Source organism: Cornus florida, unplaced genomic scaffold (assembly GCF_030987335.1).
Source record: "Cornus florida cultivar Cherokee Brave unplaced genomic scaffold, ASM3098733v1 CherokeeBrave_3.0.0_Hap2_Chr01, whole genome shotgun sequence".
In the NCBI taxonomy this organism is placed as follows: Eukaryota; Viridiplantae; Streptophyta; class Magnoliopsida; order Cornales; family Cornaceae; genus Cornus; species Cornus florida.
Window position 1 is genome coordinate 119,312,775 of NW_026775571.1, and position 21,667 is coordinate 119,334,441.

Below are 21,667 nucleotides of genomic sequence, written 5' to 3' on the forward strand. Positions count from 1 at the left end.
TGACTCAGCCTCTAAGTAAATATGGAACTTTGACTCCATTTATATGTAATTTTCCCTTTTCCTAAAAAGATTCTTACTTGATCAAATAATTATACTGAGAAAACAATTGGTCTGTAATTCAGAACTTTCAGAAAAGCATTTCATGAAACATTCATAACAAATGTCGACACGGTTAATTGCTCTACCACTCATATTTGCAAAGGAAACAAAAACCTTTAGGTGCGTTCGCGCGGTTGCTTGAATTGGAACATTGAAATTGGAATCGGTAGAATTTGAGAAAAAACAACTAAAAAAATTGAAAGAAAATTTTCTCAAATTCCACCAATTCCAATTTCAAAACTCCAATTTCATGCAACCGAACACACCCTCAAAAAATTCATGAAAAAACACCCAGTTTTTGCAGCCTAATTACCAAAAAGAAAAAAACTAAGCACTATCAGTCAACAACAAACCACCAATTTGATAAATTTGAAGAAAATATTACCAATGCATTGCCAATACACATCTCATTCAATATATAATCAAAGAGAGATTCTCATAATCGAATGAAACGCATGCAATGGACAAGTGGAATTGTAAATTCTCATTGACTAGAATAGTAGCTAGTGATACAGGTAACACCCATCAAGATCACTAGCTTCAAAGCCTATTCCAAGTACAAAATAACACTAAAACACGAACACAAACTATAATGACCCATGTTTAAAAACCCAATTACACAGGTATAAAATTTTAGAATATTTAGATAGGTGTCAAGACATTCCTTCTTACATGAATCCCAATGGGCAGTGTATTCTGCTATATATATATATAGATATATATATATATATACCTAAATACACTCAATAAACCATACCAAAGGTCACCCTGCAATTAATAGTTCAAACGCATTGAGAGAAACAAACAAATAAACTCAGCGCACTCAACATATCTTTGTAACCTGAACTCCTGTGATAAAAATAAAGAGATAGTACTGAAGAAGTTGATCAATTAACAGTGAAGTAAAGCATCAGAAAACAACCTAAACATTTTTTTTGTTATAAGAGAGACTCCAAAGTAAGCAAAAATGAAGTCTAAAGGAGGGTGCAAAAATTCTCATTACAAAACCATTTGGGGCCATTTGAGAGAAAGTAGTCTATAATGGTGCAGGTACACCTAATCTTCTTCATCTATTGGTGTTCATAAGCGGTATTACCAGTTTTATCCCCAAGTCTTTATTGAATTTATTCTATATGCATAATCTGTTGTAGTCTCTATCTACCTCCAGTTTCAGTAAAAATGCTCATGTAGCTATAAGTTTGTGTTGGTTGAACAGCTTTTTAAAGAACAAAATCAACATTGTTGGTGTGACCAGCAGTACTAGAGATTTGTGATTCAAGCATTCCTGGAAGAACAGATTCTTCAGCTGCAGGTTCAAGTTCAGATGGAGTAGCTTCTCCCTTCTTCGGTGCAGACTGTGAACCCCCTTCAGTATTCTTAGCGGCGTCACTCAGTAGGTTTCCATTAGTAGAAGTTTCATCCTTCTTTAAAACCTCAGCTGCAAGTTCTGACTGTATATCTTGTGGTGCATCATTCTTTGGAGAGATGGGCTTTTCCATCACAAAATCAATTGGTTCACTGATTGGTTGAGAGGGCTCAGGTTGAGGTTTTGCAACTACAGGAGTTTGGTGGAGCTCAGAATTTGAGCTTTTCAGTTTATCGTGTACCAATCCACTTGGCACAAGTCCAGAATCCACAGCCTGGTGTTGAACTAGGGGTACATGATTAATGCTATCATTGCCTGGCAAAATATCAACAGTAGGGACAGATGCTGGTCCCGATATCACATCTTTAGTTACTTCTAGTTCAACCTTAGGTCCTAACGGATCAGAAGGCTCAGATTCGTGCATCACCTGATCCTGTTTGACAGTACTAGTATGCTCTAACTGAGAGGCAAATTGGTTATCAAGTCCAAACTCTGAATTTTGTTGTGGTAGGATTTCTCCTCCCAATTGAGCACTTATGTCTCTCTTAGGCAAGTTATCAGTCAGCAAGTTATCAGTCAGAAGTACCGTGACAGAGGGAGATTGATCAAGTGCAAATGGAGTACCTGAATGCAGCTCAGTGGGTAAAACTTGCTCTGGAACTATAGGTGCCTGGTTCTCTGACTGGAAAGGCTGCTTGCTATTTTGTTCTAGTTGGGGAACAGAAGCATGGACTTGAACTTGAACTTGTGGATGCAATGCAGGTATGGGAAGTTCTTTTCTTTTGTACATCTTAGCATTTGGAGCAATGTCATTTGCTGCAGTAAGAGGAGAAAAAAGCCCTGGTTGAAACACAACACCCCGCAAAATAGTGTTGGAGTTCGCAATCTTAACAGAAAGAAGATAGCCAGCATCAAAAGAGCCCTCAATGACACCAGAAACCACCTGCCCCACCATGTCATCATCAATGCCAGCAGTTTGATCAACTTCAACATGTTGATTTTTCCTCGTGCCATCAGATGCAGGAGCTACCGGCAAGTGCGCGTTCTCCTTCTTAACCTGATTATCATCTTTACGCGGACGACCACGTCTCCGCTTCACTGGGAGGTCTGTTGAGGTGAAAGTGCTTGACCGCTTGCTTTGTTGACTCATCTTGAACAATCAAAATACCCGCTTTATACCCTTTTCCAAAATTTTCCTCTGCAATAAAGACTTAAATTTTTTTTCTTCATTAAGAACAATATTAAAACCATAGTTAAAGAAAAGCAACACTAAAGGATCATTTACACCAAGTGATAGTTGGTCAACTAATAATATTACCTGTGATTAATTTCAGAGTACAATGACCGACTGGTAGTAAGCAAGAGGCCGAAATCATTAGATTAATCCCTCTCTCTTTTAGCTTGTAACCATTATTCTATAAGAGACTGATTGTGACTGAAGCATGGACTAAAAATTAGGTTCTTAAGCATTATTGTGCATTCAACTTTGATAGGTAAATGTGCTTAAAAGTTTTCAGGTGGCTTCTTAATTCAAAATCGACTATTTCCATGGAATATGGGAAATCATTTATCTAGATGAAGGCAATGACAACTAACTAGTTTCCATCAAATATGCTTGTCAAAATCTCTTATTGGGTAATATATGGCTTTGATACATGACATTGAGATTGGAATTAGTTTGGCGAGGGTCTATTAGAAAACAGAGTGACAGCAGATTAATCATTGCAAATTCCCAATATAATAAGGAGAATAAACAGCCTATGTTTGAACCATAGAGAGAGGCTTCAGAATTCAAAGGTTATACTATAAACAAGAATCAGGCAAGACGTGTGAAAAATAATGACATTTAATTACGAAATGAAATTATTAAAGACCAAGACGAACTGAAGTGTGACCATTTTAGCTACCCAAATTGGACTATGTATAGAAAAGAAGGCAATGAATTCCCAAAAAAAAAAAAAAAAAAAAAAAAAAAAAAAAAAAAATGAATATAATAATAATAATAAAAAATGAAGCAGAGAACTATCTAGAAGAGCAGTGAAGACAAGCCATACATAATATTACAGTATGTATTGTGAAAGTGAAACAAACAGTTCATAAGATGAACATGACCAATATATGGATGTTAAGAAGGATAACTAACAAGGTAGATGAATATATTTGGGAGAAGTGAAGGGACATTCCAAGAGTGCAAGTGGCAATAAAGCTTCATTCATTTTTCCTAAGACTTCAGATCAATTAGTGAATGAGAAGTGACATGTTTTCAGGATAAAAAATGCGACAAGAAGAAGGTGAAAAGGACACTAGTATAGATAGCATGAGAAAACATGGTAACCTATGGTTACACACACATACAAGCTCGCACAAAATGCAGAATGACTAATATACATAACTGCCGTAGCTGACACCAAATGGTTTTAGAAGGAGCTAAGTATCTTAATGACATATGCAACTAAGAATTTTGATTGTTCATACAAATTTATTGGTGCCATTGCCTAGATTAGAAACAACAATGATGAAAAGAGATGAGCAAAATTTTAGAGAAACTTTATCAGTTGTCAGTAATGATGCAACCTTATAACTTAACAGGAGTCTCTGCTGATATGGTGGATAGGTTTTCATATTATCATTCTTTAACAAAGATCGTCTAAGAAAAAAATACGCACACTCACACATACATATATATAAAACCATTACCCTATATTAAGCCCACCTATGTGGGATTTCATTAGACATGGATTAGATGCCGGCCTAACCTAGACACATTTTTGCACAAAGTCACTCCTCTCAAACTTGAATCAACGTTTTCATGCATACATCATAATGCACAAATGATATAGCAAAAGAGCTTCATTTCAATGGACTAGGTGATCAAGAAACTCAATTTCCTTATACAAGACCCTTACCATGACAGGTACTTAAACTACGCAAATGATTCATCTCAGAAACCTAACATCCATACAAAAATAGAATTCAATAATATGAATCTTGAAAAACTTGTTTGAGTTGAAAACAAATGAAACTGATCTCTGTGATAAAGATAGGAAAGGGGTCATCCAGAATTGAGACATTATACAAAATAGAAAATATCCATAGATGGGTTGAAGGCAACATCTTGGCTGTATTAAGATTTTTTAAAAAAAGAAGAAAAATCTATAAAATAAAATAAACTTTGAAATTGACTGGAACTGAACAAGGATTTGACAGCTTCACTTTGATAACCCTTGTATATATGCATCCAAACATAAATATTGGAGCGGGAGTAGGAGAAGGTAAAAATTAAAAATAATAATAATAATTAATAAATAAATAAATAACCATGAATTCAAGCCCAAATTCTATACCTTTTTTTTCCACACACCACTTCTGTCCTTGCTGACTAAACAATTTTATTTGGCAAAATTTATAGGAGCCCTAGTTTTTTCAGGCATGTTGAACCGTGATAACCCTTAACGCATAATCTTGTTCTTGTTTTGTTCGAAACGTATTCTAAATTAGACCTGTAAACCTAGCTTATATTAGGTCTCATTAATGAATTGAGCTCAATTCAACGAAAACAAAAGGATATTTCCAAGATTCTCAACATAAAAGTATCAAGACAAACATGTCCTAATGCTATCAAACAATTACAACCCATAGACAATGAATAAAATTAAAAGAAATGGATTTTTTTCCCCCTTACTTGAAAGAACATTCAATTCAACAAAACCAAATACTCCTATTTAATTCGACAAGGCTAATTTATCAAAATCAAGACAGAGACCCGTGAATAAATAAACTATCCATATTCTTATGAACATATATCTCTTCTAAATTTCATTGAAGCCCTAAAATAAGTCATTGTCAAGAATCTTCCAGATTACACGTAGGTAATTTAATGTTGCATGAAAAATGTCACAGTAGCAATATAATGAAGTACATATATCATATATATCTAAATTTCAATCCCGAGAGCAATACATAGAAAGTTGAGGATATACCTAGGATGGATAGATCTAACAATCTATCGGCTGTTTGTGATGAACGAGAGAATTGGTAGGAAACCCATTTCTTCTTATATGTTCTCTTCAATCAATTTCATGGAAATACAAACGACCCTTCAATATAGGGAGGAATTTCATATGAAAGAAAAATGTAAGAAAGGATTTGAAGAACGGAAATTGGTTTTGCGTGGAAACTTTAAATTCTCACAAAAGAGAGAGAGGCATTATTGTTTCATGATATATGAAATAGTCGAATGTGAAATATAAAAATGAGAGATTGAAAGTTTTTATTTGGATTCGCTCCAAGACTATTGGAAAAGTTCTTTCAAAACCATCACGTGCGGACTAATGATTATAGCTAGGTTTAATTTGACACTTCATAAGAATTCTATTAGCAGGACCACTCAGCAGGGTCATTTTTTATTAAGTAATTATATTTACCTCCCCTACAAAAAAGCCAAATAATAGAAACTTTCCCGATATTTTCAAAAATAACACTAAGTTAGCGTTGAGTTTGATTCAAAATTAATAAATAACTATTACACCCATGATATTTTTATTACTATACACTTACATTTTCAAGTTTTCTAATGGTATTTTTAATTTTAAATAAATATCAAGCATGACATCAACAAACAAGGGAGCTAGACACTCTGATTTTATGACAAAATATGTTATATTACTCAAACTTGAACCAAATGTGAAGTTAGTGTTATTTTTTAAACTAAATAGGAGATCTTTATCATTTGACCTTTCTTCTGGGGAAGTAAATATAATTATCCCTTTTTTTATTCCATAGTATAAATAATTATACAAAAGCCCCTATGGGTATAATGGCGTTGGCGGGAGATTCAAGAAGTAAATCCTTGAGGTCTCGCTTTCGAACCGCACTCCTGATTTGAATAGTACATGTGTTGTGAGGCCGATACACGTGCTATAAGAAAAATAATAATAATAATAATTATACAATAAATGAAAATAGTGAAATAGTTCCATAGGAAGAAAAAAAAAAATGTAACATAAACGAAGAATGGAAAAGGAGGCCGAGGGGAAGATAAAAGGGTATCTAGTGTTGAATAAGGGAGAAGTGAAAATGAAAAGATTTGGATGCCTCAATTAGTTTATCTGTTGATGTGTGAAAAAATAAATTTAACAAGGTAATTTTTTTTCAAACATATGTCATAAATTTGACCATTATTAAAAATTGTTTTTATAAATTTAATATTTAAATATTTATTACTATTATTATATTTGAAAGTTAGTCTTATCGTAAAAGTTGCACCATTGTGACTTGTGTTTTACTCGATAGGAAGGAAGGAAGAGGTGTAGGGGAAGATAGGAAAAAACTTCATTTGTTCGATGGAGTGAAGACAATGAGAAAAAGGGGACACAAATCCTCTCCATAGACATATTTCTCCTACCCTCTCCAAACTAAATATGAGGGTTAATATTAAGACATGTCACTAGGAATTCACTTACCTACACTACATCGTTTTGGCACCAAACAGACATTAACCTTTTCGGTAACGAGACATTTTCTCTCTTCTCCTCTTACTTTCTCTCTCTACACCCCAATGACACCCCTCCCCTATTATGTTCCCAAACACACGTTAGCCTTTTCAGTAAACTTTCATACTCATTTTTTTTCTCGCCAGAATCAGCTATCGGTCCATCGAGTCGTACAACATGTCAATGTCATGAAGGTTCGCAAGAATTAGACAAGGCGTTGAAGAAGAAGAAGAAGATGACAGCAAGGATGACGAGCCGAAACACCACACCTAACCGTGCGGTTTGAGCCACTTGTTTCTAGTTTCACCATAAACGGTGAGGGAAAAAATGGTGATAATAGTTTGGATATAGGCGGTTCGGTCACCGATTTAGACATTTTGCAAAATTATTGATTTTTTCCTAAAAACTTTCGGCGGGACACAAAAGAGACGACTCCTAGACAATCCACAAATTGAGACAACCATTCAAGGGACTCTACAAGATGGGGCCTGTTGGATAATTAGAATTAAAAGTTAAATAAGAATATGGTGTTGCAAAAAAAAAAAAAAAAAAAAAATCCCTTAAACTATCTCCAGAAGTGAAAAATACCTTCCTGAACTATCTGGGGTTGCAAATCAAACCCTCATCTATACCAACGTTGCAAAAAGGATCCTCCTGATCGTTGGACCACATTTTTTGGCGCCCAGAGGGTCAAAATTACTAAAATACCCTTACTTATTAATTTATATATAAATTGTAAAATATCATAAATGTACAATAGCCATAATACCCTTCAGCGGCCATCTTGCAACTAACCAATAGTTTAGGGAGTTTTTTACAATTTTGTCTAATAATAATAATAATAACTAATAATATTAGCAGTAGTAATACTAATAATAATAATAATAATAGTAGTAGTAGTAGTAGTAGTAATATTAATAATAATAATAGTATTAAAATAACAAAAATAAATTACTTAGTTGTAAGATATGTGAATCACTTTTAGCCCATGCGAATTAACAATTAGAATAATAATAATCACAATAAGAATAATAATAACTAATAATAATAATAATAGTACTAGTAGTGATAGCAGTATTAATAATAAAAATTCATAATAATAACAAAAATAAATTGCTTGATTAGTTGCTTAATGGATCCATATACCTATAAATAATTTTTGCAAGATCATAAAATATTAAAAATAAATAAATAAATTGACAAAATGATGATAGTAAACATATATGTACATACACACGTATATATGAAAAAAAAAATTTTAAGTGAAAAATTAGGCGAATTTTCATTTGTTTTAAAATATCTTCCTTGGAAAATATTTTTTATATAAAACTTGTTGAGATAAAGTAGATTTTTTTTTTTCGGTATTTGGTAAAGGTCCTAAAAAAATTTCCAGAACAAAAGCATAAGTTATTTTTTGTTAGGTTTTGGTAAATTATTTTACTTAGTAAATATTTTACTTACATTTTGGACAACCAAATAGCAAAAAATAAAAAATATTTTCCATATAAACAAATGAAGCCCAAAATAATGGTAAAGAAAGAGAATATTGATGAGCCAATGCAATTTATTTTTGTTATTATTTTAAATTTTTATTATTATTACTACTACCAGTACTAGTACTATTATTATTATTTTTTATTAGTTATTATTATTATTCTTATTGTTAATTCACAGGAATTAAAATTGATTCACATATCTTCAAACTAAGTAATATATTTTTGTTATTTTACTATTATTATTATTGTTATTGATATTGTTTATTATTATTAGGCAAAATTGTAAAAAACTCTCTGAACTATTGGTTAATTGCAAGATATCTCTTGAAGGGTATTATGGGTATTGTATATTTATGATATTTTATAATTTTTATATAAATTAATAAGTGAGTATTTTGATAATTTGACTCTTTGGCGTTGAAAAATGTGGTCCGGCGATCGAGAGGGTCCTTTTTGCAATGTTGGTATAGATGAGGGTTCGATTTGCAACTTTAGATAATTGATGTGATATTTTTCACTTCGAGTAATAGTTCAGGTTTTTTTTTTTTACACTTTTGCCTAATATTTATATTGATAATAAATTAATAATGGTGAAGTCTAACAATTTTAATTTATTTATTTTATTAATCCTATTTATTTTAATATTTCCCTTTTAAGTCTAGCACCTGTCATTTAGCAATTCTAATTTATTTATTTTAGCAAATTAGCAACTTCATATTTGCTTTCATAAGAAACAAAATTCTAGAACGCGGGGCACGTGCTCCACACAGGACTTGTAAAATCTATGGACAGGATAAATAAATTCATTTTTAGTTATTCTCAAAACCAAAACAAAAATACCCCTCTCTCTCTCTCTCTCTCTCTCTCTCAAACGGTATCCATGGCTTCTGTTCTTGCTAAAGGTATTTCATGTCTCTCTCCTCAACCCCACTTCGAAACACCCAAGCTTTCTAAAGGGTTTTACCCTAAACTCGAAACCCTGAAGGCTTCAAACCCTAAGAACCCTAACTCAAGAGTTTTCAAAATCAGAGCTGATGTTGGATACGAATCCAAGGCTGTCGATTCGGACCTTCTAACAGGTAAGCCTTCAACCTTAAGCTCAAATGGCGACGACCCGCTTCATAAATTCCTCAAACGCGATTACAAGTGGGGGTTTACGCAAGAAATCGATTCGTTCACGATTCCGAAAGGTCTTTCGGAGGAGACGATTCGATTAATTTCATCGCGTAAGAACGAACCCGATTGGATGCTTAGGTTTAGGTTGGAATCTTATGAGAAATTCCTTAAAATGACCGAACCCAAGTGGTCAGACAATCGGTACCCTCCAATCAATTTTCAAGGTATGTGTTACTATTCAGAACCAAAACAGAAGCCGACTTTGAATAGCCTTGATGAGGCCGATCCTGAGCTTGTTAGGTACTTTGATAAATTGGGTATTCCATTAAATGAACGGAATCGATTGGCTAATGTTGCTGTCGATGCCGTTCTTGATAGCGTGTCAATTGCAACGACACATAGGAAGACTTTAGAGAAGGCGGGTGTGATATTTTGTTCTATATCAGAGGCAATTAGAGAGCACCCAGAAAAAGTCAAGAAATATTTAGGCAAGGTCGTGCCTGCTGATGATAATTACTATGCAGCCTTGAATTCTGCTGTTTTTAGTGATGGGTCATTTTGTTATATACCTAAGGATGTCAAGTGCCCCATGCAAATTTCCACATATTTTCGAATAAATGCATTGGAAACAGGGCAATTTGAGAGGACCCTTATAGTTGCAGAAGACAGGAGTTTTGTGGAGTATTTGGAGGGTTGTACAGCACCTTCTTACGACACGAATCAGCTTCATGCTGCTATCGTTGAATTGTATTGTGCCGAGGGTGCAGAAATTAAGTATTCCACGGTGCAAAATTGGTATGCTGGTGATGAGGAAGGGAAGGGAGGGATCTATAATTTTGTTACAAAGCGGGGTCTTTGTGCTGGGGATCGATCAAAGATATCTTGGACGCAAGTGGAGACAGGGTCAGCCATTACTTGGAAGTACCCAAGTGTTATTTTAGAGGGTGATGATACAGTGGGTGAGTTTTATTCTGTGGCACTGACAAATAATCATCAGCAGGCAGACACAGGGACAAAGATGATACACAAGGGGAAGAATACTAGAAGTAGAATCATCTCAAAGGGCATTTCAGCTGGGAAATCGAGAAACTGTTATAGGGGACTGGTTCAGGTTCAGTCAAAGGCAGATAATGCTCGGAACTCCTCACAGTGCGATTCAATGCTTATTGGTGATAATGCAGCTGCCAACACTTACCCATACATCCAGGTAATCGTCTTTGAACTTCTCATACTTTATTTTTGTTTCATCTTGTAAGTTAAATACTTTTATTGGATGCTGTAGCTCATTCCAGTTACTATCTCTATGTTTAATTATATACTCATGGCGAGGTCTCCAAGTAAGTGTAAAGTTCTCTCTTAATTTGGTTACATTCCAGACCTTCCAGGTCTTTCTGGTGAAGTTTTAGTTTTCTGTTACAATGATATTGTTGAGTTTTCCTGTTGTTCCTGTATTTGGCGATGAGCAATTTGAATTGTCAATCCCAAGACCTACATAATTCTAAAGAGTGTCTATGGTAAATGTTAGCATAATAAGTAAAAAATAAATAAATAAATAAAGTCAAGAGATGATAAACCATTTGCCTAAAAAAATGATAATAATAAAGAGATAATAAAACCTTTTATAAAAAATGTTAATGGTGGAAAACCTTGATTTTTGCGAGGTTTGTCAATTTTTAATTAAAAATTGGCCCACTTTATTGCTCTCTAGTCTTCGGATCAACTTTCAAGATTGCCATTTGTGTGTTGAAGAATATGTAAATTACCAGCACCATTCTAATGGTATAGAAGATTTTAAGTGTGCCTGCCAAGAGCAATCACCGATGGTATAAGCCAGGTCAGGACAAGACAGGTAAGTCTTGCAGACACCATATATGGTCAAAAATACCCGATCAGTTTACATCACAGGTCATTTATACCAACCCAGAAAAATTTACTAGGTTTTTGCCCCATCAAAAATCTGTGTTTCCTCTCTTGTTTAAGGGGTTTAGGGAGTTGGTTAAACACATGTCCTAATTGCTTGGCATGGGGGGAGTCATCAAGTTATGCTTCTGTCCCTGACTCTGTCAACTTCCCACTTCGAGATGCATCTTTAGATTTCTTTTATGCTTATGTAGCAAAGAAGATTAGAATTAGAACTGTGTTTGGGGTATTATCTTAGATCTTCTTCCTGTAAATTCTTTTGTTACATCACGTAGACATCCTGCCGTGGAGAAGGTCCTGGATTCTGCAATGGAGCAGATTCATATCTCCAAAATCCAAGGTTAAACAAAGGGAAGAAGGATAACTTGATGACGAGATGTACTTGTAGAAATTTAAAACATCTTTATACATTTATGGATTTATTTATTTTCACTGATTTAACACTTTTTATTTTTTATTTTTTATTACTTTATCAAAAAAAAAAAAAAACAAAACAAAACAAATTTTATCCTGGCAAGCGAGAGAAAATTTTCACAGAATAAACTCCCGTTGAAGTTGTTAAGACTAGTTCAACGCAAAAGGCAAGAGGATTGGATGAGAACTAGAGGCAACTATTTTAATTTTAGTTGGGATGGACGAGTCGGTGATTACACACCTGACAGGAAGAATAAAATGTGGTCTTTGTGGCAAATGATAATTGTTCATAGTTGGCTCATAATGGTAATTTGGCAATACACCTTGTGTATAGGACAAGGCCCATTAAGATTCTCCATTTCTTCTAGCTAGTAGTGGTTTAGTGGCTATTTTGCATGAACTCTATTATGTCTTTTTGGGTGCGGCTATGTGTCTGTCGGATCTATCAAAACTTTAGACCCAAGGACACAGAGACACGACTAAGTATTCATATTATTTATTTATTTTTAGAGTCAAATAATGTTTTCGCTTGGATTGAAGCAAAAGGAACATGATGAATCATTTTATTTGTAGTTATATGATGAACATGACAAATCATTTTATATGTTGTTATATGATTAATTTGAGCTTTTAGATAAGTAGTTTAGGCGCATGTCCAACTGTACATGTGAAACACGTATCTCACTTGTCCACACAGGTGCTTCAAGCATATTTTAGGAGTCCATGTAACATAGGTTAGTGGTGGTTCAAGCCGGGGGATGACAAAAGTGTGATATAAAGTATTTTAGTGGGTTGAACTTTAGATAGAAACTTTCAAGTTAAAAATTAAGTGCATATGTAATTGTGCTTTTCTTTTAGGAGCAGGGATGGGGAAGTTAATGATTTACTGGTCTTAGCTGATTACAAGGAGTTGGGGTATGGAATTATACTTAGTTCCGTTATTGGATTAAGTGCTTTAGATACAGGCAATATAAAGAAAGATAGGTGTCTGTTATATAAGGTTCAAATTCAAATAAACACTTGTAAGAATCATCTATTTCTCTGCATTTTCATGTGTATTTATAGGAAGGATGTCAGTATAAGGACTCAACAGATGAACAATAATGTAATTTTGCTGGGTTGGTTTGTCTACTTGGTTTGATGATAGGATGAGGTGCTTCTGATACAAGCAAAATATTAACAAAGATAAGTGACTATTATAGAAGGTTAAAGTTCAAATACATACTTGTGAGTAAGAATCACCTCTTATTGTGTAATTTGATGCTTATTTGTAGGATAGACATCAGTATAGGGACTCAACTGTAGAACATTTGCGTACATTTTGGTTTGTCTAGCATTATTTTCATTTTCGTCACCTTTATTTTTTATTTTCATTAAAACGATGAACATTTTGAATTGATTTTTTTGGGTCATTTCATTTTTTGTGTTTTCAAGTTCCTGAAATTATGGACCACTTCTACAGCTGTTTCCAGAAAAGAGATCAGCTTTGAGGGAATTTTGTGTAATTTTAAAAAAAATTGGATTTTTAGAATAAAATATTTTTCGCTAAACAAATAAATTTGTTATTCTTTCTTATTACTTTGTCTGTTGATATTGGTGGCTCAGTCTAAATTTCCACCTTGGTGGTGAAAATCAAACTCTCCATCGAAATTGAAATTTAAAGTCCTGCTAGAAGTGTGTGGTACATTTACTGTCATTTATTAGCAATCTTTAAGAGGCTGGAATTGGCTCAATCATGAAAGAAATAGACTTTTGGATGAAGATGGGAAATTTTTTTATTTTTTTTTGATAAGTGAAGATGGGAATTTTGATTTGTTTTTTGTTGTTTTTGATAAATAGGGAATTTTGATTTGTTTGATTATATGGATCAACTAATGGTATTCTTAGGATGAAATTTACACAGGAAATGGAAATGCTCGTCTTGGTCATTTCATGTAGTTGCTCATGTCTTTGATCCTCATTTAGGTAAAATCCCATCTAAAGCCTGTTTTCTAGCTAGACCTGGATGATCTGGATAAGGTAACCTGATGATAAACGTGTGTCAATGTGTTCATGGAAGTTTGGCCTGTAAATCTCAAGCTTGATGTTAGAAGTAAGCACCCATGTAGGTGCTGGAATTCCCGTGGCCTTTCTTTGGGAGCAGGGGCAACCAACGTCACAATTTTATGGTGTCGAGTACTCGAGTTGATAGTTTACTGTACGTAGTGTAAAATGTTTGTGTTGATTATTGTGGGTTGGCATCATACTAATTATGGAAACTCAACGATGATGCAACTTTTCCTTCAACTCTCATTCTAGATAAAATACAAAAATAGGAAAATATATATATAACAAAAACTACTGGATAAGTAACAATAAATCTCCACAACAAACAAAATAGAACAAATATTTAGGTGGAGCTGTGAGAATTTTGTTGGCTTAGTGCTTTAATATGAAATCTCTTTAGAGATGGAGCCCCCACATTGTTGGATGACCATTTGTTAAATTGACTAATCCATGGGAAGATCCAACTTAGTCCTTGTTGCAAGATAGTATGTTCTCCACTTCTCTCTCGACTATATCTCAAATAATGATATTAACATGGCGCAAGAGAGTGGGCACCTCTGCTCTGGAACAATCACTCTCTCCTTTTAGTCTAGGCAGAACGAAGACATCTTTAAAGGAGTTGTAGAGCTATGTTATAGGGAGCTTTAAGAAAAGTTTGAATTACCTGTGTAATCACAGAATACTCGGGGATGGGACATGTGTCAAACACGGCTGGTTGGACTTACATGGTTACACCCAACAAGCATATCCTATAATTGAAGTTGAGGTAAAACTCTCTCTGATTACCATCCTTCGTTACATTATTGCTTGATTTAAGTTCCTACTCTTCGCGTCACATAAAAACTTTATTTATTTTATTTTATTTATTATTATTATTTTTTACTCTAGAAAATAAAGAGGAATATAATATTATGAATTTTGTGTCCCTGTGTTGGAATGTCCTTGGATTTGGGATTTGATGAATCTGATGCTTAGATAAGAACCTGCACCAAACTCATGGGAGCTGAATTCATTTATAATAGCTTGAATGGACTCATCAGAATTAAATTTCAATTGCCATAAAGGAGCAGATCTCACTCTTACTTGATATGAGCGTCATTCTATGGATCTTTTGACTTCCATTCTTAAGAAAAACTGGAATCCTATAGAGATAATTTCCTACTTGACTTGTACTGACTAGGAAACTTGGCCAAGCACCAAATTAACTACACATTTCTTTCTTTATAGCCTGAGAGCTTCTCTCTAAGAGATCCTCCTGGGCTTTTCCAGTTGTTTGAATCTTTCTTCTCCCTCCTCCTACCCCTAAACTATCCATCATAGACTCATTTAGAATCTCTATTATTTGCTAAAGTGTTCACACTCAGAGTGATTGCTAAGTACAGAGACTCCACAATAAAGATTGAAGATATATCATCTTCCCCTCTGTGGTTTCCTGGAAAACCTGTGTGACAGATTTTGGGGCAGCCTTGAAATAAGTTAAATTTCACAAAGAAACTCAAGTCCTTCCCTTGGACAAAGTTTATTTGCACAAAGAAACTTGAGCCCAGATTCGATTACGAATACCATTATTTATATATTGTTTTTATAGAATTCTTAATGGATTTTGCAAAAAAGAGGCTCGAAGTTCTATTAAACCTTTGTCAAGCCTCCCCCTTGCCCCCTTCACTGTACCCCTTCAGTAAATTAATGCAGAAGTCGAGGAATCTTTTCCTAGTGTAGCCTGCATTACCAGGGACCATAAGGGTCCTGTACTAGCCTCCTAGGTGCATGGTTCTCAGTTCGGCCTCTCAGATTTATCTGCTCCAATCTCTGCAGAGGCTGGGATCTGATCATCATTGGAGGTGACTATTTGTGATTTTTTCAGCCTCCGGGTCCCTTTTGGAGATAATCCCTGATACAGGACCAATCTATCTTTATGAATATTGGAGCATATACAGTTAATCTAAGATCCCTCAACTGTGCAATTCAGCAGCCTAACCCGGAACAAATGGGACTCAACCTGACTTTTTACAGCCATAGCCAACACTCTTAAAGTGCTGGGGCAGGTCTGAGGCTGAGGCTGAGGCTGAGGCTGAGGCATCGGGCTATCTGAACCCAACCTGATGTTGCTAACTTGATCCCAACCCAAATACATGCACACGTACACACAAATACACAGGCTAGGGACATGGATAATTATTAATGTAACAAATTGGTAGTTAATGACATTTTACTTGTTTGTCTCAGTGGTAAAATTATTCTTTTGCAAGTTTTTATTGAATACTTTGTAATTTTGAAGTAAAATAAACCTTGGGTTGTTGTCAACTTGAACCAAATGCAATTTTCCAACTTGAGGTGAACTGGGTTCAAGGACTTGACATGGGTTTTACTAGGTTGAAGGTTGAGATCGGGTTGAAGGTTTCATACTCAGGATAGAGTCTGGGCTAACCCCTAAATTACCCAATCTGCACGAGTTGCACCCTAGCCTGACTTCTCTGGCTTTTGGATTCATTGTATCTTCCATTTGTAGAGGCTCCAGCAGTTGCTCAGGATGCCTCTTTGTTTTTTTTTTCCCCCCCTGCTTTCTGTTTAGGTTGGTTGTGGTGTACCAAAGGCAAAAGAAGGAGAAAGAAAGAAAATAGATGCATCCAGCTTTGTTTTTACAGTTTTCCCTAATTCTGAAATGGTTCTACTTGCTGGGAAATCTAGATATTCAGTTGACATGGTTGCTACAATTACCTTTTAAGAAAAATGACCCAAAAAAAAAAAAAAAATGGGGAAAGAAAGGGAAAATCATACCCGCTGGGGATGAAGCTTCTAATGAAGTGCCAAAAATTACAAAGTATTCTGCACCATTCTGTGTTAACCTGCAGTCTGGAAAAGTATCGATTTAAAAGTAAAACCTTCATGTATCTGACATAGAGCATAAAACTTAGCTGTTATCCACCACAGTTGTAGGTTAGTTACCTTATAGTGAAGTTCTTCAGACTTCTTGGACACTTGTTTTTTTCACATTTTCAAATATATCCGTGTTCTTAGGTTTTATTTTTTATAAATAGTATCGTCCCCACAGCAAAGCTAAAGATCTGATATCATTAGTTTTTTTCCTTGCCCCTTTTCTCTTAGAGACGTCTTAACTCTCTTTTGGCATTTGTTTGTCATAGAACATCATGATGCTGCTATTTTATTTTTATTTTGGGTGTACTTCCTTGCCTGGAGAGTAGATTCGATGACTGCTAAATTACATTCTTGCCACTGTCAATTTCTAGGAGCTTTACATACTGAGTTTATTATATTACTGATAAATAAATTTCATGTTTCGTTGTAAACTCACCAATCATTTTGTCAGGCATGAATTATTGTAGGAAATACTGAAACGAGTTTATTTTTCAGGTGAGAGTGCATTTGGAAAACATTTGGTGCTTTTGCAAAATTCTTTACTTTACTCTAATAATTTTGTAACTTCTACTAATAACACAAGCAGTGCCTCAAAAATTGCAGAATCAACAATCTGAACTTGTTTCTAGGGTTTACGCATTGGAAGAATTTTATTTTTTCATATGATTTTCAAACCCCATGTAAAGAGTTGCTGCCACATGTTTGCAGTTCCTAATAGCATTAGATGTTATTTATTTAGTTATTTATTTATTTTTCTGTTCTGGGGGGCCGTGTGGGGGGATTGCAATCTGAACTATCCAATTGATGTGGTGATGATTAGTTGTTTTACTGTTCTTAGATTCAACTTCTTTTGGTTAATGCACCTTGTTATACTAATCGCCCATAGAAATAGAAAGTTACACATCTTGTCTATAGAATAATCTTGTTGCCTAAACAGGTGAAGAACCCCTCAGCGCGCGTAGAACATGAAGCCAGTACCTCCAAAATTGGTGAAGATCAGCTATTCTACTTCCAGCAGAGAGGAATTGACTACGAGAAAGCCATGGCAGCCATGATCTCTGGGTTTTGCAGGGATGTTTTCAATGAGCTTCCTGATGAATTCGGTGCTGAAGTGAATCAGCTCATGAGCTTGAAGCTTGAAGGCTCTGTTGGTTAGGTAGCAGCTGTAGTTTTAATCAATGTTCCTCATTGCTGCCAACGAGAATCAGAACTTTTACTTGATTTACTTTTGAGTCTCAAAATGTAGAGAAAACCTTTGTGTAACGTTTTGTATCATAAACTGCTACGATTTCAACTTTTTGTATCATAAACTGGTATGATAGGCTTCTTACTCGATTGTAAATGAATAAACTTGTGCTCGTTTTCTACTTTTTGATTCCTCCATTTTCCGTTTGAAAATACTTGCTGGATCAATTGTACTTGACAATTTTTTAATTAATATTGATATATAATTGAAAATTTATTTCCTGCAATCCTAATATTAATATTGCTAGTAATGTCTGCACAGAGTACTTGCTAGACGAAAAATTTATCATTTTATAATACTAACGCTTGATTAACATTTGTAAAACATTATAACAAAGGGATGGGTGAAAATTGAGGGTAATGCCAAGGGTTTGATAGAGAAATATTATGTTTATGATTAAGACTGATTCAACAAGGTTAGGAAATAAGTTTAATGTAGTCGAAAGAAAGCCCTTGTTAAGTTGAATTAACCTTCCCGCAAACCTACTTTGGAGAACTCTGAATACAAGCCAAGAATTTCTTGATCTCTACTGCATTTGTTTAGAAATTCATGAAATGAAGGTTACATTGCGGGGTTTCAAGTTATGTAGATTGCGATGTCGATAATTTATCTGGTAGAGAGAGAGAGCAGGCAGCTGATTGCAGCAGCTGACCCTCATGAAATTTATTGTTCCAACCACTTGAAAACAGAAAATAAAAAATGCAAGCTTGCCATTGTTCCTTCGCTTTCGTTGACACAAATTTTTTTTTTTTTTTTTTAGTGTAACCCTTCATGCCGGTGGAAAAATCAGTATTATATACATGTCAATGCATTATATATATATATATATATATATATATATATGTGTGTGTGTATATTTATGTGTGTGTGTGTGTGAGCAGCAAGCTCATATTTGCCTTTTTTTTGACTTAATGAGCTCACTTACCTGTCCATATATATATAACAAAGAATGACCTCTGTTCCCAAGCATTTACTATGGCGGTGTTTATATTAACACATGAATGGACAAAATAATTGATCAGTATACATATCCCACTAAATGTTACCTGTGCTTCAATTATACAATGTTAATTATGTACTATTTGTGTAAACCACCAATATAGAAGAGTAGTATATTTTATCCAAATGAAATGTGTAGAAAAATAATAATGATATATGAAGAAGGTTATTTGTTATGTTATGGTTGTCTTTGATGGGTTTGTGACTTTTTTATAATAGTAATTCAAATTCAGTCCACTTAATTAATTATTCGTGGTTGCAAGCTTCATGTTGGGCACTCACTACTCAGTGATCTAATGAATCACATCTATTATTATCAACCACCAAATTATAGTAGTAGTACATAGTTTCAACCTCTCCTTGAAAGCTGAGTTTGTTTTTCCCACGCTCAATTAATAAATATTTTCCCAAAATATGCACTCTCTACATCCATTGACGCAAGGCCAGCCCAGAAACTGTTTTTCAATCTCATTAATTAATTGAATTTAATTTCAACCAAACGTAGTGCACATGTACTTGTTCATCACCATATGTCATCATCTCTGTGACCCTTACTCACCAACTCACTATAAATATTCCTCCAAATCAATCTCAGCTCTCATCAATTTCTTCTCTCTTGCACAGCCTTTGTGTTTGTCAAAAACTAGAAATGAGTATTCTAAGTAGACGACGACCATTTGCTTACTCAAAGATGGATTGTGAAGATCCAGAAGAGATGAGGCATCGAAAAGCGCAGTTCTTGATCTACAAAGTGCTGGAGAGAGCAGATTATGGACGAAAACGGTCGTGTTTGAGAGTGAGAATATGTAGGGTGAAGATTAAGATTGGGAAGAGACTGAGGAGGCTGAGAAAGACCATATTGTTAACCATATCTGCTGCTGAAGTTGGTGCCTATAAACAACTTGTTACCCAATACTTGAAGCGCTTGTTTCGCGGTGGACAGGCTGTGGTCAGTCTTCCGAAGTTATGATTTTCTCATGTTTGGCTGTCAAGAAAATTTCGGATATATGTCCATGCAATATATGGTTTCTTACCGTCTAGGCAATGCGCGCTTTTTTATTTCCTTCTCTTCTGGTTTTTCTTTTTTGTGCTAGGAACTGAATTTTCTTGGCAATGTCTTTCTGATAAAAACTAGCCAAGAATTTTGGAGTTGGGAGAGTTTGTGAGCAAGCTTGAACTCAAATTGTAAGACTGAATGTATAATTTTCATATAGTTTTCGAAAGTATGAATAAGGTTTTGTTGAGATTGGATTGGTTTAGTATTAATTCTAGTGACAAATTTCATTTAAATTGTCGATTTGAAATTTCATGAGGTGATATCTTCATTTTGATGCTCAATTTTATACTTCGATAAAGGACAAATGATTTTGGGGGCTGCTAGCCTCCTTGGCTATAATAGCACAATTCTTTTCCTAAATGCCTATTGTTATTTTATTGTGACAGTGACTTAAAAGATCACGAGTTTAAAATTAAAAATTACCTTATAAATACCAAGCATGCCTGAATGGCTAGACTAAAACTTTTATTTATTTATTATTATTATTTATTTTTAATTTCCTGTTGTGTGTGTGTGTGAGACGGAGAACATGGTCTGCATGTTTTACTTATTTAATTTTTTTAAAGCAAAATTATATTTAGTTCTCTTTGTTGACCTTCTATCCAGAAAGCTAATTTTATACATAAATGGTAACATGCATATTGTTGAACGTGCCTTACCATGGTCGTGTCACAAGTCTATGACACTACCCACCAAAAGAAATAATGGGAAGATAACAGCCCGCATTGTTGAGCTGTTGGTGTTGCAACTTAAGATTAATTGATTGATGTAGGAGAGTGAGTATGTGAGAATTTGGGAAGCTGGAAGGTAAAGAGAAGAGAAGAAAAAATTAAATAAATAAAGAAAAGTCTAAAGAAAGATTGGCGGAAGAATTCACAGTAGCCAAACACCGTTGGTGTAGTAAACAATAGATAACTTGATTTTTTATTTATTTTTTTATTTTTATTTTTTTTCATAATTGTACTCACACACACATTTAAGGAGAATTGTAAAATTTAAGGAGAATTTCGCTCCATCATCAAATTTCAGCAAATATCTTTTTCCACTATAGCTTGATTGAATATTGTAAAATTTAAAAAGAATTTGCTCCGTCAAATCTTAGCAAATATTTTTTTTTGAATTTATGCATATTGTTGAACATGCCTTACCATTTATGGTCCTGGCATGAGTCATGACACCACCCCCCACCAAAGAAATAATGGGAAAATAACCGCCCACATTATTGAGCTGCACAGTAACAGTAAAACAACACGAGTATTTTAGCATACATAACCAACGCAAATTAGTGAGGCTAAAAAGGTAAGGAGTCCACAATAAGTAACAGTGTAATTGGTGTAGTTGCTAACAATAAATAGCTTGATTACATATTGCAATAATTAAGGATAATTTTGTTTCATCATCAAATCTCAGCAAATATCTTTTTTTTAATTTCCCCTTTAGTATAGCTTGATTGAAGATTACAGGATTTGAGGAGGATTCCGAGGTTTAACTATAATATGCGCTACAAAAATTATTTCAAAAAATAATATAACCAAATTT

General features: G+C 34.4%; 3 protein-coding genes across 3 annotated transcripts; 2 read left to right on the top strand and 1 right to left on the bottom strand.

The window, feature by feature from the left end:
• Positions 1 to 930: 930 nt before the first annotated feature.
• On the bottom strand, positions 931 to 5,680 carry LOC132270516 (uncharacterized). The gene is made up of 2 exons (XM_059771718.1): positions 5,446 to 5,680; positions 931 to 2,675 (listed from the first exon to the last, which is right to left on the bottom strand). Exon 2 carries the CDS (start codon positions 2,613 to 2,615, stop codon positions 1,320 to 1,322), a length of 1,296 nt encoding a protein of 431 aa, XP_059627701.1. The 5' UTR covers positions 2,616 to 2,675; positions 5,446 to 5,680; the 3' UTR covers positions 931 to 1,319.
• A 3,591-nt stretch (positions 5,681 to 9,271) lies between these two features.
• LOC132267103 (UPF0051 protein ABCI8, chloroplastic) lies at positions 9,272 to 18,193 on the top strand. Its single transcript, XM_059768161.1, has 2 exons — positions 9,272 to 10,776; positions 17,764 to 18,193. The coding sequence occupies exons 1-2, from the start codon at positions 9,334 to 9,336 to the stop codon at positions 17,980 to 17,982; spliced, it is 1,662 nt and encodes a 553-aa protein (XP_059624144.1). The 5' UTR covers positions 9,272 to 9,333; the 3' UTR covers positions 17,983 to 18,193.
• A 1,499-nt stretch (positions 18,194 to 19,692) lies between these two features.
• LOC132270590 (uncharacterized) lies at positions 19,693 to 20,315 on the top strand. The gene has a single exon (XM_059771792.1). The coding sequence runs from the start codon at positions 19,721 to 19,723 to the stop codon at positions 20,039 to 20,041; it is 321 nt and encodes a 106-aa protein (XP_059627775.1). The 5' UTR covers positions 19,693 to 19,720; the 3' UTR covers positions 20,042 to 20,315.
• The last annotated feature ends 1,352 nt before the right edge of the window (positions 20,316 to 21,667 follow it).

What these genes read in the sequence shown, in the direction of transcription:
- LOC132270516 (XM_059771718.1), bottom strand. Translation starts at nt 2,615, where the DNA reads ATGAGTCAACAAAGCAAGCGGTCAAGCACTTTCACCTCAACAGACCTC.
- LOC132267103 (XM_059768161.1), top strand. Translation starts at nt 9,334, where the DNA reads ATGGCTTCTGTTCTTGCTAAAGGTATTTCATGTCTCTCTCCTCAACCC. An exon ending in ACACTTACCCATACATCCAG is followed by an intron (nt 10,777 to 17,763) that starts GTAATCGTCTTT and finishes TTGCCTAAACAG; the next exon opens with GTGAAGAACCCCTCAGCGCG.
- LOC132270590 (XM_059771792.1), top strand. Translation starts at nt 19,721, where the DNA reads ATGAGTATTCTAAGTAGACGACGACCATTTGCTTACTCAAAGATGGAT.